We start from the raw sequence: 13,634 nt of genomic DNA, 5'->3' as shown, positions 1-13,634 counted from the left end.
TATTCAAAATGGGCAAGTAAAATTTAAAAAACTAAACAAGAAGCAGGGCACTGCAGAGAGACATTTCTTATCAAGAAGCGTAACAGAGTGGTACAGGAGAGTTGAATGTAGGAAGGTTTTCCGCATGAAATCTGCTTTCCAAATGTATGATCCAAATACAATTCTGAAGCTCACGCAAATGTGCATTACTCTGTGGTGTTTTAGTACTGCTGCTGGAAGCAGCAGTAACAATTTTTTCTGATCAATGCTACCTGTTTTCCCAAAACGAGGGTGCGAATCTTCTATCTAAATCCTGGATGATTGGGTGTGAGATTGGAGGTCTCATTTTTGGATATACAAAGTTGTCTATCATTTTTTTTTTTTTTTTTTCACGACCTCTTTAGTTTCGATGCTGCAGTGAAAAGTGTAGAATATCATTTCAGCTTTCCACTTGAGCATTTGAGAGGCCTTCTAAAGAGGTATTAAGAAGCTAAATCATGCATTCATTTCAGGTGTTTTAACACAACCTGTGAGGGTTCTACTACTCAGAATAATGGTGGAACATAAAGAATTTTACAGGTGGGCTCAAGATGAATTATATTAGTGTTAATTTGCGACAAAAGAGTTACTATTACATTATGTTCTTCCGCTAGGTATGTAATTGGACTAATGCTCTTTTGGTTATAAATGGTTGTAGTTACTCTAATGTCACAAACATTGGCACACTATATATAATACACATTACATTTCCCTCTCTATTCCAACGAAAGAACAAACACCAAATCTCTCCTGCAATAACAAAGCTGGGTCAACATCAAACTCCAAAGAACACAAAGAGACAGCTCCACCAGCCTTGTTTCTTTCCATACTTCCAATGCTCTTTTTCCATTAACCCATCAAACAAATCGCCTTCACAATCTCCTCATAAATGACAATAAAACTCTGCTCTTCTTTAAATCCAAACAGAAAACAGAAACCCTGCAATTTGGACCCAAATTCTGCAAAATAATGGGCAGCCGAAGGACAGCGGAGATACCGCTTCGCCGCGCAGACACCAACAGAAGCCTAGAGAGCCTTCTCGACCAGGAGAAGCCGACGAACCAACAAGCGGCGGCCGCGGCGGAGAAGGTGCTGCTGCACCCGGGCCAGGGGTTAGAGTTTCAGAACTTATCTTACAGTATCATCAAGAAGCAGAAGAAAGATGGTGTGAAGATCAAGAAGGCGGCCTATCTCCTTAATGACATCTCGGGCCAAGCACTCCGTAGGCAAGTCACCGCCATTCTCGGCCCCAGTGGCGCCGGAAAATCCACGTTTCTCGATGCACTGGCGGGTAGGATTGCAAAGGGGAGCCTCGAAGGATCGGTCAGCATCGATGGACGACCGGTTAGTCCGAAATCATGGTCGCTCTTTTGTCGAATTTGAGATATTAAAATTGTTGTTCTCTAGAACCCCTGAAATGGTTCATTAGAGAAGGGAGATACATTGCAATAGAATTTCATGGGTAAATATTCATCATCAGGTCACAACCAGCTACATGAAGAAGGTGTCATCATATGTGATGCAGGATGATCAACTCTTCCCCATGCTGACGGTGTTCGAGACGTTCATGTTCGCCGCCGAAGTCAGGCTATCACCTTCGCTTTCTCAGCACGAAAAGAAGCAGCGAGTGTGGGAGCTCCTCGAACAGCTTGGTTTGCAGGTTTACGGAGATTTCTCTGGTCTTTTTCTCGATCACACCATTCATCCAAACATTAAGAGCGCTAACTTTTTCCTGTTGAGATCAGCTAGAAATTTGGTCTCAGAATTTGATTTTGTTCTCAAAAAGTTTAAAACCTCTTAGCCATCATACAGTACAAACTAATTAACGAGTATTCTGAATCTCCTAACAGTCGACTGCTCAAACTTACATTGGAGACGAAGGACGGCGAGGCGTATCAGGCGGCGAGCGGCGGAGGGTGTCGATTGGGATAGACATCATTCATAAACCGTCGTTGCTGTTCCTCGATGAGCCCACTTCGGGCCTCGACTCAACCAGTGCTTATAGTGTTGTGGAGAAGGTGAAGGACATTGCTAAGGGAGGGAGTATTGTGCTAATGACAATCCACCAGCCTTCTTTTCGGATTCAGATGCTCCTCGACCGACTCATCATCCTTGCAAGGTACACTTTCGAGCCAGCTAAAGCACTTTCGAGACATCTGATTTCTGATTATTGTGAGATGTTTTTTTGCCCCATCTTTTTCTTCGTCAGAGATCCAACTTTAATGGTCTAGTTAAATGTCTTCTAAAATTTCGTCCAGAGGAAGATTGATTTACCAGGGAAGCCCAACTGCCCTCCCAGCCCACCTGGCTGGGTTCGGCCGGCAAGTCCCGGATGGCGAGAACAGCATCGAATACCTCCTTGATGTCATCAAGGAGTATGACGAGTCGACCCTCGGGCTCGAGCCATTAGTTACCTACCAGCAAGACACTGAGAGCTCCTTTCAGTAAATCCACCCTTCCCCGCCAAATCTGCCTCAACAGCACCCAGTTCTCTGTTGGCAGCACGACCCCGGCAGCAGCCAACGGGACTTCTGATCACGAGTCGTATGATTACGACGATGATGACGATGATGACGGTGGCTTCGATAATTCTCTTGAGAGAAGGGTACAGATGACTCCCTCGGTGAATGGAGCATATAATCCAAGATTGGCCTCTCATTTCTACAAAGACTTCTCTGTTTGGCTCTACCACGGCGTCACCCGCACGCCACACCGCCGGCCCTCTTGGACGCCAGCTCAAACACCCGGCCGCACTCCTGCCAAGACACCGGTCGCCAACTACTACCAAACCCGGCATATCACCACCCCGCCGGTCCCTTACCCTCAGTCCCCTGACACCCCGGTCTTCAACACGCCAACACCGATTTTTGACCAGCATGACTACAACGAGATAGAGCCGCTCGACGACCCGTCCGACGGCGCGCCAAAGTTTGCAAACCCGTGGCTGCGTGAGGTGGCGGTGCTGTCATGGCGCACGGCGCTGAACGTGATGCGCACGCCGGAGCTGTTCCTGTCCCGCGAGATCGTGCTGACTGTCATGGGGGTAATCCTCTCCACTCTCTTCCACCGCCTTGGCAATGATGACTTCACCACAATCAACCGCCTTCTCAACTTCTACATCTTCTCTGTCTGCCTTGTCTTCTTCTCTTCCAACGACGCGGTACCAACATTCATCCAAGAACGCTTCATCTTCATCCGTGAGACATCACACAATGCGTACCGTGCGTCCTCCTACGTCGTCTCCTCGCTCCTCGTCTACCTTCCGTTCTTCGCGGTCCAGGGCTTCACATTTGCAATCATAACCAACCTCATGCTTCACCTGAAAAGCAGGGTGCTCTACTTCTGGATCATACTCTACGCCTCACTGATCACCACCAATGGCTACGTGATGCTTGTGAGCGCGCTGGTGCCAAGTTACATCACGGGCTATGCTGTCGTGATTGCCACCACCGCGCTCTTCTTCCTGACGTGTGGCTTCTTCCTGAAGCGGTCGCAGATCCCCAAGTACTGGCAGTGGCTGCACTACTTGTCAGCAATCAAGTACCCGTTCGAGGCGCTGCTCACAAACGAGTTCAAGGGCGGACGCTGCTACTTCGGCAGCTTCAGCGACCTCTCGCCAGGGCCGCTAGGAGATCTTAAGATTAGCGATCTTCACCAGCAGCTCAACTCAACATGCCCGTTGATCGGGCAGGACGTGCTCACCACCATGGACATACACTCAGGTAGCGTGTGGACCGACGTTGCCATATTACTCGCCTGGGGCGTGCTCTACAGGCTCTTCTTCTACCTGGTTCTCAGATTCTACTCCAAGAACGAGAGGAAATGAAAGTAAGGATTACTTTACTCCACTTCGAGTTATCAAATTCATAGTTTATCAGTTACTGTAATCTTCTATCGATGTTCATCAAGCAAATTAATTGTACGGCACATTTACAAAAGAGAAATGTTTGGTAACAATTGGTCAAAGTGTCGTATTTGCTGCTATAATTCAATGCCAGAGCTTTCGTTCGCATCAGAGCTGCAGAAACTCTATGCTCTCAGTTAAAAATTTACATCATGAAAAGACGATAATATGCTCTCATCAGGTCATATAAGCAAGGGCACATAACCGCATAATCACATTCATTATAGAGAACCTGCCCTTCATAAACTGCAAATTTTAAAAGTCAAACCAAACAAAATCTGTCTTTACAGTACACAGAAAACTCGATTAGAATTTGTACCACATCAAGTATACCCGCTCGAGCAGCACATAAACACCTTTTTAGACTGTATAAATATAGACACAGTAAAAAAAGCATGATATAGATCAATCGCTCATATACCTCCAGCATGAAGAGCAATCTTCCTCTCAAGGCCATTCTTATCAGCACCGACAACCTTGTCGATCTCTTTGCCATTTTTCACAAAGAAGAATGTTGGCACGCTGTTGACGTTCCAGCGATGAGCAACATCGCCTAATTCATCTATATCAACTTTCAGAAACACGATTCTTGGGTGCTTTTCTGCTAGACTTTTGTAGAGCGGTGCCATGAAGCGGCAAGGCCCACACCATGTCGCTGTGAAATATAGGATGACCAGTCTAGACAAGTTCGATGCAGCCCTGAACTTAGTTTCCAGTTCACTTGATGAGTGGATGCTGATAACATTTCCTGCCAACCGAAGCATATGAGATGTGTAGACGCTTCATAATCTCACAATAGAATTACTTCAAATAAGACGAGGTATCAGAATATATGATACGTGGAAATAATAACCTTGGTAACATCTAAATCGCCGCCTAAAGAGTCTACAGATGGCAGATATAATGGCATAAAGATTCAGCAGATATCACTATTTAATAACAATCTAAAAATTATGCTTGAATTACATAACAAGGATTTAATAAGTGCTCAGAACAAAAAGGAAACTTTAAAGTGAGAAGGGACAAGAAAATCAACCATACCATCTTGTAAAGCAGCGGCGGCAGCAGGATCATTAACCTCGGGATCCTATTGATAGGAGCAATGGGTTCATCAATACTGCAGTATGTTTCTTACTAGAGTATTTTAAGTCCTTAACTAGATAGGAAAGAGTGGGTTCAGCAAAATTGTGCGAGACCAAGACCAATGGAAAACTTACAGAAGCTTTACTTCTCGCAGTTTGCTCCTTTTTTGCCCTCTCATATGCAGCCTGAGACAAAGTTAGCTTACATTACCAAATCAAACAAAAACTTTCAAGGCGAGGAATTTTCTGATTACGATTATACCTCTGCCTCAGCACGCCTTCGTTGCCTTTCAAGTTGAGCCTTCTTCATCTCCCTCTCTTTCCTCAAGCGTTCATATTTTCTGCGATGGGCCTCAATTTTCTGCACGTTTGGCTCAACCTGCAGATTGCAATGTACAACCATTCGATAAGTCTGTATACATACAGATTGTTTTATTATAAAAAGAAAAAAAAAAAGAAAAAAAGAAGAAGCTTGAATCACTTTGAGAACTTAGTACCACCTTTTTAAGCACTGAATCTATTTCTTCATCAAAGTCCAACTTCGATGCCAAGTGCAGGTCCTTAGCAGCCTCTTCCCACCGTCCCAACATAGCTTTCGCCATCCCTCGTGATTTATATCCTTTCGCAGAGTCGGGATTTATCTATGCAGAAAATTTAATTAGCAAACAAGATCTACAAATTTAACACCATTTCAATGTAATAATAATAACCCACTAAATATGAACGATGACATATTTTTGCGATCAACACCTGCAGCGCTTCATCTGCATCTCGAATAGCTGCATTAGGTTTCTTCAGCTTCACAAAAACACTTGCTGCAAAGAAATACAGATGATTACAGAGAGATGAATATGACGCAAATGATATGCTGCGGCACAGCTTCTTTCTCATTTTTTTTGCCATCTTTTCAGGCTCTACAGAGTAGCGGGCACGGAGGTTAAAATGAAATGTATTCAAATTAATCGAGTGAAATTATTAAAGAATGTTACCTCTGGTTGCATAGAGGATAGCTGAAGTTGGATTAAGCAAGATAGCCTCACTCAGATGCTCAACAGCTTCATCCAATTTACCTATTATCCACAATGTTTAATTCTAAACATATTTGCTGAAGTATACAAGTAGAAAATGGCGATCTGCAAGACAAATTTTTTTAAAAAGAAAAATTAAAACCGCCCTGCCTTCAGATACGGCATCGATCGCTTTTGCTTTGCACGCCTGAGCAGCATCGCGGCTCTCGTCAGAAACTGCAACAGAAGGATCCCCCATCTAAAAGGGAAAGAAAAGCATAATTCTATATTAACTGAATGAGATCATTATCAGTTGAGCCGCCGTTCTTTGGATTCAATTTTGTCAATAAAAAACCTTCTGGGGAGGATCGTCGTCGTCGGGTACCACCAGTTCGCCGCCATCCAATTCTAAATCTGACTCCACAATCTCGTCCTCGTCGCCGGCGCTCTCGGCAGCCCGGTCGAATTTTTCGCCAACGTAATCTTCTTCAGCCGCCGCGGTGCCGCTGTCGCTTTCCATTTTCATGTGGCCCTGCAAAATCGATCGAAAACGAAGATCCACTAAGTAGTACACAGCTACGTATCAGCAAAAACGCTGGGCCTGTGAAATGAAAGGAGGAGCAGAAACTAGTCGCATCTTTCTTGCGACCTAGAACTAATAAAAATGTAATTTTACACGCCATGTTTTAAACATCATTTTAAGTATCTTAAGATCACGATTAAAGACAAGAAGCAGGCATCGTATAGGGAGACTCAAATGGGAACCAACCAACCGAGTCACATGGACACCAGCAATAAGCCCCGAGCAAAGCGAGGAAGAAGCACTCACCGGTGTAGGGTCGGGGGGAATCCGAGCGCCGAGGCTGTGTTTTTTTTTTTTTTTGCAAAAAACCGAGGATCCAATTGATTAATTAATGAATTAATTAATTTAATTAATGAATTAATTAGAGAGAGAGATGGAGAGAGAGAGAGAGGGAGGGAAAAGGAAGTGAAAAAAGAATAGTGAAAAAAAGGGGGGGAACCTGTGGAGGTAGTCCGTGAAGAAGGAGAGGGAGGGGTGGTGGAGGGCGGAGGGGTTGGATCGGCAGTAGGCCACGAAGGCCTGCAGCTGCTCCACTTTCTGCGCCTCCATCTCCGCTGCAGCAGCGCCTCTCCGTCTTCCTACCTGCGGAACGACGGCGGCGGGTTAAACCGCTGAGTGCAGAGATTATTATTATTATTATTATTATTATTATTATTATTATTATTGTTAGGTTTGGTGCGGGTCGAGTTGGTGTTATTGGGTTTACGGGGTCGGGTGGCCGGGTTTCGGCTCGGCGAGTCGGGTTTGTGTTCGCACTAAATTTTATGATCAAAAGTAGAAGGAAAATGAAAAAATAAAACAATTAATTGAACTTTCACGTATGGTTTTATTATGGATACTCTTGCCACCTAAGGTGTTTTGCAAGTCGAAAAGAAATTTTTAGTTGAAATATTAATATTGTGTAATCAATGACCGTGCCCGATGCACTTGTCTACGTGCTTGATTGATATTCGAGATCCGATAGTTCGCTTTCCTTCTCTGAATAAATTTTTTAAAAAAATTGCGTGATCAGACTCCAAACATCAAAAACTTCAGTAAAGCCCAAGGTTCTGGAAAAAGCTTATTACACATTAATTCACAGTCACGTTACAAACCTGGTTCCCAACATTTTCAGATCATCCCTACTCGCCAAAAAAAAAAAAAAAAAAAAAAAAAAAAAAAAAAACCATTTTTAGAATATCGTGGCCTTGGAATTCATAGTTATGTGCAGGTTATGATTTACTCAGGTGAATGCGACATTATTTCATTGATGAGACAGAATTACGGTCCCTGCAATATGCATTGCAACCTCTTTGGTAGCCCTCAAAGGTGTGTGCATAAATTGTGGACAAACATTTTCAATTGATCCAAGGCAACAAAAGCCCAAAATCAAAAGTCAAATTTGAAAAGCGTACCCCGGAGTAACAGAAAGAGAAGCTACACATCATCCATTTGAAACAAGCAGCAAAATAGAGATGCCTCGGCACAAGAAAATAAAGAAAAGAAAAGTAGTTTTCGCTCGTTCTATGAACTGCTTAACAAAGAGGATAAGGATCGGTTGTCACCTCGGCGGAGCACCACCAGTGTCATCACGGAAAGTAGAGCGACAGTAGAATAACGGAACAATTAAATACTATTACTGCAATACAATATGAAAATGGAGGACAAAAATAATCGTTGTGTTACAGAACAGAACAGTACGCTTGTTAGCGGTTGGAATGCTACATAACATTCATTTATATAAAAGATCTGCCCAACGATACATACATACTATGACAAAATAGCTAATCCAATATTTAAAGAGCCCAGTTGAGAATGTCGGCGAAATATTGGCCAAACTTCGGTTTCATTTAATATGAGGGGCTAATGGAATATGTATATAGACAACAATTAAATCTCTAACCTAGTACTTGGGGAATCCGCACTGTGACTGCTGTTCTTGGCTTGGGCCAAATTCCATGACTCCTCGCAATTGCTTGATAGAGTGATATCAGTCGACGAAGATTTGCTAGGCATAACGCTATTCTCAAATCCATCAGCATTCTCTGAGGGTTTCTTGGCGCAAGCATAAGGCACTGCATTGGTCATCCTGCAAAGGATGAGGAAGAGAATGATCAGCTTCTTCTACACACAAAAGTGTGGATGAACCCTTCGAACCATATTGACAGACCGAAATCTTTTCTATCAAAATTAAGCCAAAAAATTATCTTTCTCGACTCAGAGAGCAGGAAATAACTATCAATATACTGCTAGAAGAAAGGATACCAGAAAAACTTTACAACTATCTAATCAAGCTTTTCGTGTACCAGCTTCTTGGCTTCTTTGTATCTCTCAAAATAAAAGTTTCACATGTTCTGTGAAACCTCTGAATCACAAGCAGAGACACAGACATAACTGTGTGTGCGCGTGTGCGCATGCACACATTATGGCATGCAGGCGTGTGCATATGCGTGTGCATGCCCCTGCTAATTTCGCCACACATTTGTTTTAAATTTTTATTTTTAAAATTTTCCCCCCAGTAAACCAGCCAATTTAAAATTAAGCAATTTGATATCCTCCTGGTTCATATTCACAATATCACTGGTAAATTATGGCCATACTCATCAACAGATGTTTTATTGACATTCCAGTTAAGGCGCTAGATACAAAAGAGAGAGCTTTTCAGAATGCAAGAAACTCCTACCTTTCCTTGCGTTTCTCCAAGAATCGAGCAAGGGATGCTTTTCGAGCCTGCGGAACAGCTGCAGTCAAATAACCCACCACCAATTCAGTCAGTCCACTCACATTCCAAAGGCTGTTAGATAAATTATATTGGAAAAAAAGGAGAAGAAAAGCAGAGATCGACAATAGTTTCCTTGCTCCACCTAGATAAATTTGCAAGGTAACTGTGAAAAGGGGAGAAAATGGTATAAGAAAGCCATAGTGCAACAAATACCTCTTGTCATGATAGTTGCAGCAGTTGTAGCACCTAGTGCAGGAGGGAGAGTGGTCGAAGTTTCATTCTGCTTGCTGGGAGGCAATGGGCCTGCAGACTTAGGCCTGATAGAATCATCATTGGAGCTAGAAGCACTCTTAGAGAGAGACCCACCTTGTGATGCCACAGATACTGGACTCGACAGGCTCGAGTTAAGTGGTGCAACATGACTTCGCTTCTGGGTCGGTGGCTGTTTCGTATTTAACCCCTCGGAATCCACTAATTTCACTGCAGCAGGTATCACAGGATCCGATTTAGGACTCGCAGAAACTGCAGTAGTGTTAGATGCCTTGCTTGCAAATAACATAAGTTCTTGCGCCTGTAGAAAGCAACTCCAATCAACAACAGCTCACAATCTATACCTCATCCATTATTCCGATACTTCATTCAATACAAACAAGTCATACCTTATCCAGCGGGACGTTGTCAAACACATTGACAACACCAGCATAAAAGATGGTCAGTTGCGCCAGAGATGACTTAGGCATGTTCCTTTTCAAAAAGAAACCAGTTTTATATTAATGTCGGTTTCATCAAAAAATCATCACAGAATTCTACCAAATGAAATCTCAGTACTGTGTATACCTTGGAGCTAAGGTCCCAACAACAGAACCCGCCACAGGGGCGTTCACAGTAGTTCCTCCTCCAAAAGGTTGCTGCTTTAATGGTGTAACAGTGATATTAGGTGAATCTGTCGAGCTCTGAAGCTTGAAGAAAGGGCTGCCGACGGGGATGGGATGATGAGAGACAACAGGAAACGCTTTAGCACGATTCATTTGGTGAGCGGAAGCACCAAGAGAGTCACTGCCTTGATGTTGATAAGCATATAAATATTGTTGCATGCCATGTCTATCCATTCCGAAGGCTTTCTGTAAGCTCAAGAGATGTAGCTCAATCAGTTTGATATTTTTGATCGACGAAAGAAAAATGGAAAAGAGCTCAACTAGTTGGTGATCTATGCAGACCTGAGGAACCAATACAGGGGAGGACTTCTGATTGGCCGCCTCAAAGGCATCGACTGTGGATATAGGCTGAAACCCAGATGAGGGGAACTGATCAAATACATGCTTTTTCGGTTGTTGTTCTTGGGCGGCTCTGAAAGGCATGAATGCAGGCACAGGAGAGACCTTGCTCGAGAAAGGCCACTGTATGGCCGAACCTCCAAAGACGGCTGAAGTACAAGAGAGATATACGAATCAGAAGCAGACAATAGTACAGACGTGTGTAAATTGTCACCAAATAATATGCGAAACATGGGAAAAGATAACTTGAATCTGATTCTTCCACATGGTCAGAGAAATTTCCAACAATCAAAGAGCCAAATACAATAAGTCAAAATATATATACCATTAATCCACAACAAACATTAACTCTACGTCTCATATTAAACGACGCGATGTAATAACACAACATTTAAGAAAATTCTCTTTCATTGACTTGAGTAAATTAATGAGAGAAGTACAAGATTAAAAACAAAAAAAAAAAAATTCAAACTGTACAATGTTCAAAAGATACAATAATTGTTGATTTCAATATTCTGACTGAAAATGAACGACGGATACATGCGAAACCAAAATTAAATCAAAATTACGCAACAAATACAAAGAATTCACAAAAAAATCCTTCTATCCAAGAGAGAATCGTTAGCCCTTTTCTCTAAAGGACTCTTTCCTCCGATTTTCATCGAATCTTCTTAACCTTGGCTAAGGAATTGCATAACAACAAAAACATACCAAATATACTGCAAACAAAAAAAATAAAATAAGACATGATTTTGGATACAGTACAGGCCTTGTAATAGAAAGATATACCAAACCTAATTCCCAATCTCTACCATTACAAGCAATTGCATAAAAGTCAGAACAAATATATGACGCTAACAAACATCATATTCGTGGTAGCACATCAACTATAAAAGGCAACAAATCTACAATAAGAAACATATAAAGCGATCTCACTTCAAATTGCAGGGGGAAAAAATAAAAAATGTAAACTGCTACCACAACAAACATCACGTTTCTTCATCGGAATAAATTAACCAGGGGCATTTTGGGAAACGAACAAAAGCTGCTGCGCCAACAAACCCTAAAGAAAAATACTCTGTAGACACAGACCCTTTATAAGGAAATAAATCAGGGGAAAGGATAAAAACGGAACCTATACGAAATCTAGGTGAAGTTACCACAAATTTAATTAAAGCAACAATCTTTTTCACCAAGAACACCCTAAAAATTGATTCAAAAAAATTTCTAACAACAAATTTAATTAAATCAAACGAATTAGCAATTCGGGAACGATAATTAATCAACAAAAATGAGAGGAAAAAAAAAAAAAAACACCTATTTACCTGGATCTTGCCGAGCGACTCTTCCATCATCCTTCACCGACGGCGCCGATTCCTTCCCATTTATTCCCAAAAAATCCCGCTCCATCCCCTACAAACCTTCAAAATACTTCGCCTACGAGGCCTAATTCCCTTGTCAAAAAGCCCCTACTCCTCACGAAAGGAGAACAACAAGGAAAAAAAGAAAAAGAAACAGAGAAAAGGCCCTTCCCAAAATACACCTACAAGGTCCCCCTCTCCTCTTTCCCCTTCCTCTTCGCTAACCCTACTCTTCGCCCTCTTCTACTCCTCTTCCCCTCTCTCCACGAATAATAAACCCCAAACACAAAGCCCCCATTTTCTTTTCGTTTTATCGAGTTATTTTTTTTATTTTTTTATTTATGAATTGGTGTTATTATTATATTATATTATATTATATATATATATATATATTATTTTATTATATAACCGCGTAGAAAAAGCACGCCAAAAGAAACCGACTCCCAATCGGTGGCTATTATTGCTCCGCGGGGCGGGGCCCACGTGAGATGAATCTGAGCCGTCGGATTAGGGCGGGCCCCACCGGGTGCAGCACCTGCCGATTTACCGGCTCGTCCGTCACGCCGATTCTAACCGCCAACGTGGGGCACACGAATTCCACGCTCGCGCGCACGTGGGGCCGCGCGCGCCATGCCCCCCGCGTTTCGACACGTGTCCGCGCCGCGCGGGGCGACCAATCGGCGATTCCTCGGCGATTTGGAGAGGGGCATTGTGGACCGTCCGATCGCGGCGCGGGCGCGCGGGTTTCGATGGGTTTCACGTGGTGAATGCTGCGGGGATAACAATTGATTATCATTAATTAAGCCAGTGGGGCCCGGGGGGTGTGTGTGATTAAGGTAATTATGAGATTAATTAATTTAATGACTCACGGAGTTGATTTTGAATTGTGGGGGAGGGATATTTAATTACTCATTTAACTATTTTTACTAATATCATGCGGATGGTGGAGATCGGAACCTGCTTTTACTAAACTTACCCATCGCCAAAAGAGTAACGCATTGAGTAGCCTACAAGGTATTAGAATCTATTATATATTGACACAGTCAATATTTTTTTAGTTGGATTTTATTTGCAAAATTTTTAAGGTTAAAATAATACTGTGAGCTCGCTACATAACAATTTTGGTTCATAGCAATATCTGAGAGGCTTTATTCTACGAGGATATTAATATTTAAGATTATATTTTTGACATTTATTTAACGGTGCTTAAGAGCGTTTCAAAAAAGTCTATTATCACATTTGAAAGCGTCGGCAAAATGCCTGCAAATAAAGAGTTATCACGTATATATCGACACTTATGATAAGCGTCAGTAAAATATATTTTGACATTTTAAAATATTAGTAAATTTATCTTTCAATAAATTGGTTTGATACTTATTTATATAATAATATTATATCATGTTGTCTTTATATATATATATATATATATATATAATTAGGCTGGAATACTATTAATAGTAAAATGTTCTTTTTGCTATCAAGTTTTTAACCCTTGGATAAAAAATTGTATGGTCAGGATGATATTAGTCGGTTAGAGTTGAGTGGTCCCTCTAGGGTTGAGTGATCACCACTGGGTTATAGTATTTAATCTAATGGTTAGAAATAATGAAAAGAGTTGATCCAAAGGCTAAAAAACTGATAGCAACAATAAAATTTTGCTACTAATAATAGCCCAGTACAGCTATATATATATATATATATATA

The 13,634-nt window shown here is 41.9% G+C and overlaps 3 protein-coding genes and 1 long non-coding RNA gene across 6 annotated transcripts; 1 reads left to right on the top strand and 3 right to left on the bottom strand.

Moving 5' to 3' along the window:
* On the bottom strand, positions 551–2,440 carry LOC109706548. Its single transcript, XR_002215229.1, has 2 exons — positions 1,887–2,440; positions 551–1,750 (listed from the first exon to the last, which is right to left on the bottom strand). It is a non-coding gene; the product is annotated as an uncharacterized LOC109706548 (long non-coding RNA).
* LOC109706546 (TPR repeat-containing thioredoxin TDX) lies at positions 2,441–7,231 on the bottom strand. 3 transcript variants are annotated; one of them, XM_020227462.1, is made up of 12 exons: positions 7,034–7,231; positions 6,718–6,874; positions 6,367–6,543; positions 6,183–6,270; positions 5,994–6,074; positions 5,755–5,819; positions 5,505–5,645; positions 5,267–5,383; positions 5,140–5,190; positions 4,964–5,009; positions 4,344–4,670; positions 2,441–3,819 (listed from the first exon to the last, which is right to left on the bottom strand). In XM_020227462.1, the coding sequence occupies exons 1-12, from the start codon at positions 7,141–7,143 to the stop codon at positions 3,767–3,769; spliced, it is 1,413 nt and encodes a 470-aa protein (XP_020083051.1). In that variant the 5' UTR covers positions 7,144–7,231; the 3' UTR covers positions 2,441–3,766. The 3 variants fall into 3 exon arrangements, with proteins under 3 accessions (XP_020083051.1, XP_020083052.1, XP_020083053.1); XM_020227463.1 differs by having other exon boundaries at positions 6,841–6,874; positions 7,034–7,229; XM_020227464.1 differs by lacking the exon at positions 6,718–6,874 and having other exon boundaries at positions 7,034–7,163.
* On the top strand, positions 2,630–3,744 carry LOC109728071 (ABC transporter G family member 1-like). The gene is made up of 2 exons (XM_020258358.1): positions 2,630–3,696; positions 3,741–3,744. The coding sequence occupies exons 1-2, from the start codon at positions 2,630–2,632 to the stop codon at positions 3,742–3,744; spliced, it is 1,071 nt and encodes a 356-aa protein (XP_020113947.1).
* Positions 8,189–12,267, bottom strand: LOC109705854 (protein TIFY 6a). The gene is made up of 7 exons (XM_020226638.1): positions 11,895–12,267; positions 10,513–10,718; positions 10,133–10,416; positions 9,955–10,039; positions 9,509–9,866; positions 9,257–9,314; positions 8,189–8,662 (listed from the first exon to the last, which is right to left on the bottom strand). Exons 1-7 carry the CDS (start codon positions 11,977–11,979, stop codon positions 8,464–8,466), a joined length of 1,275 nt encoding a protein of 424 aa, XP_020082227.1. The 5' UTR covers positions 11,980–12,267; the 3' UTR covers positions 8,189–8,463.

The sequence above is a fragment of the Ananas comosus genome, linkage group 2 (assembly GCF_001540865.1).
Source record: "Ananas comosus cultivar F153 linkage group 2, ASM154086v1, whole genome shotgun sequence".
NCBI classification, from domain to species: domain Eukaryota; kingdom Viridiplantae; phylum Streptophyta; class Magnoliopsida; order Poales; family Bromeliaceae; genus Ananas; species Ananas comosus.
Note: the sequence above shows the minus strand (reverse complement) of the source record. Positions and strands in the feature narration are given on the sequence as shown.

Coding starts and splice junctions, on each gene's coding strand:
- LOC109728071 (XM_020258358.1), top strand. CDS start 2,630: ATGACTCCCTCGGTGAATGGAGCATATAATCCAAGATTGGCCTCTCAT.
- LOC109706546 (XM_020227462.1), bottom strand. CDS start 7,143: ATGGAGGCGCAGAAAGTGGAGCAGCTGCAGGCCTTCGTGGCCTACTGC. Junction 6,075..6,182: donor GATCGATGCCGTATCTGAAG/GCAGGGCGGTTT, acceptor TGTGGATAATAG/GTAAATTGGATGAAGCTGTT. Junction 5,010..5,139: donor CTGCGAGAAGTAAAGCTTCT/GTAAGTTTTCCA, acceptor TCCTATCAATAG/GATCCCGAGGTTAATGATCC.
- LOC109705854 (XM_020226638.1), bottom strand. CDS start 11,979: ATGGAGCGGGATTTTTTGGGAATAAATGGGAAGGAATCGGCGCCGTCG. Junction 9,867..9,954: donor ACAACGTCCCGCTGGATAAG/GTATGACTTGTT, acceptor TGCTTTCTACAG/GCGCAAGAACTTATGTTATT. Junction 8,663..9,256: donor TTGGAGAAACGCAAGGAAAG/GTAGGAGTTTCT, acceptor CATCCTTTGCAG/GATGACCAATGCAGTGCCTT.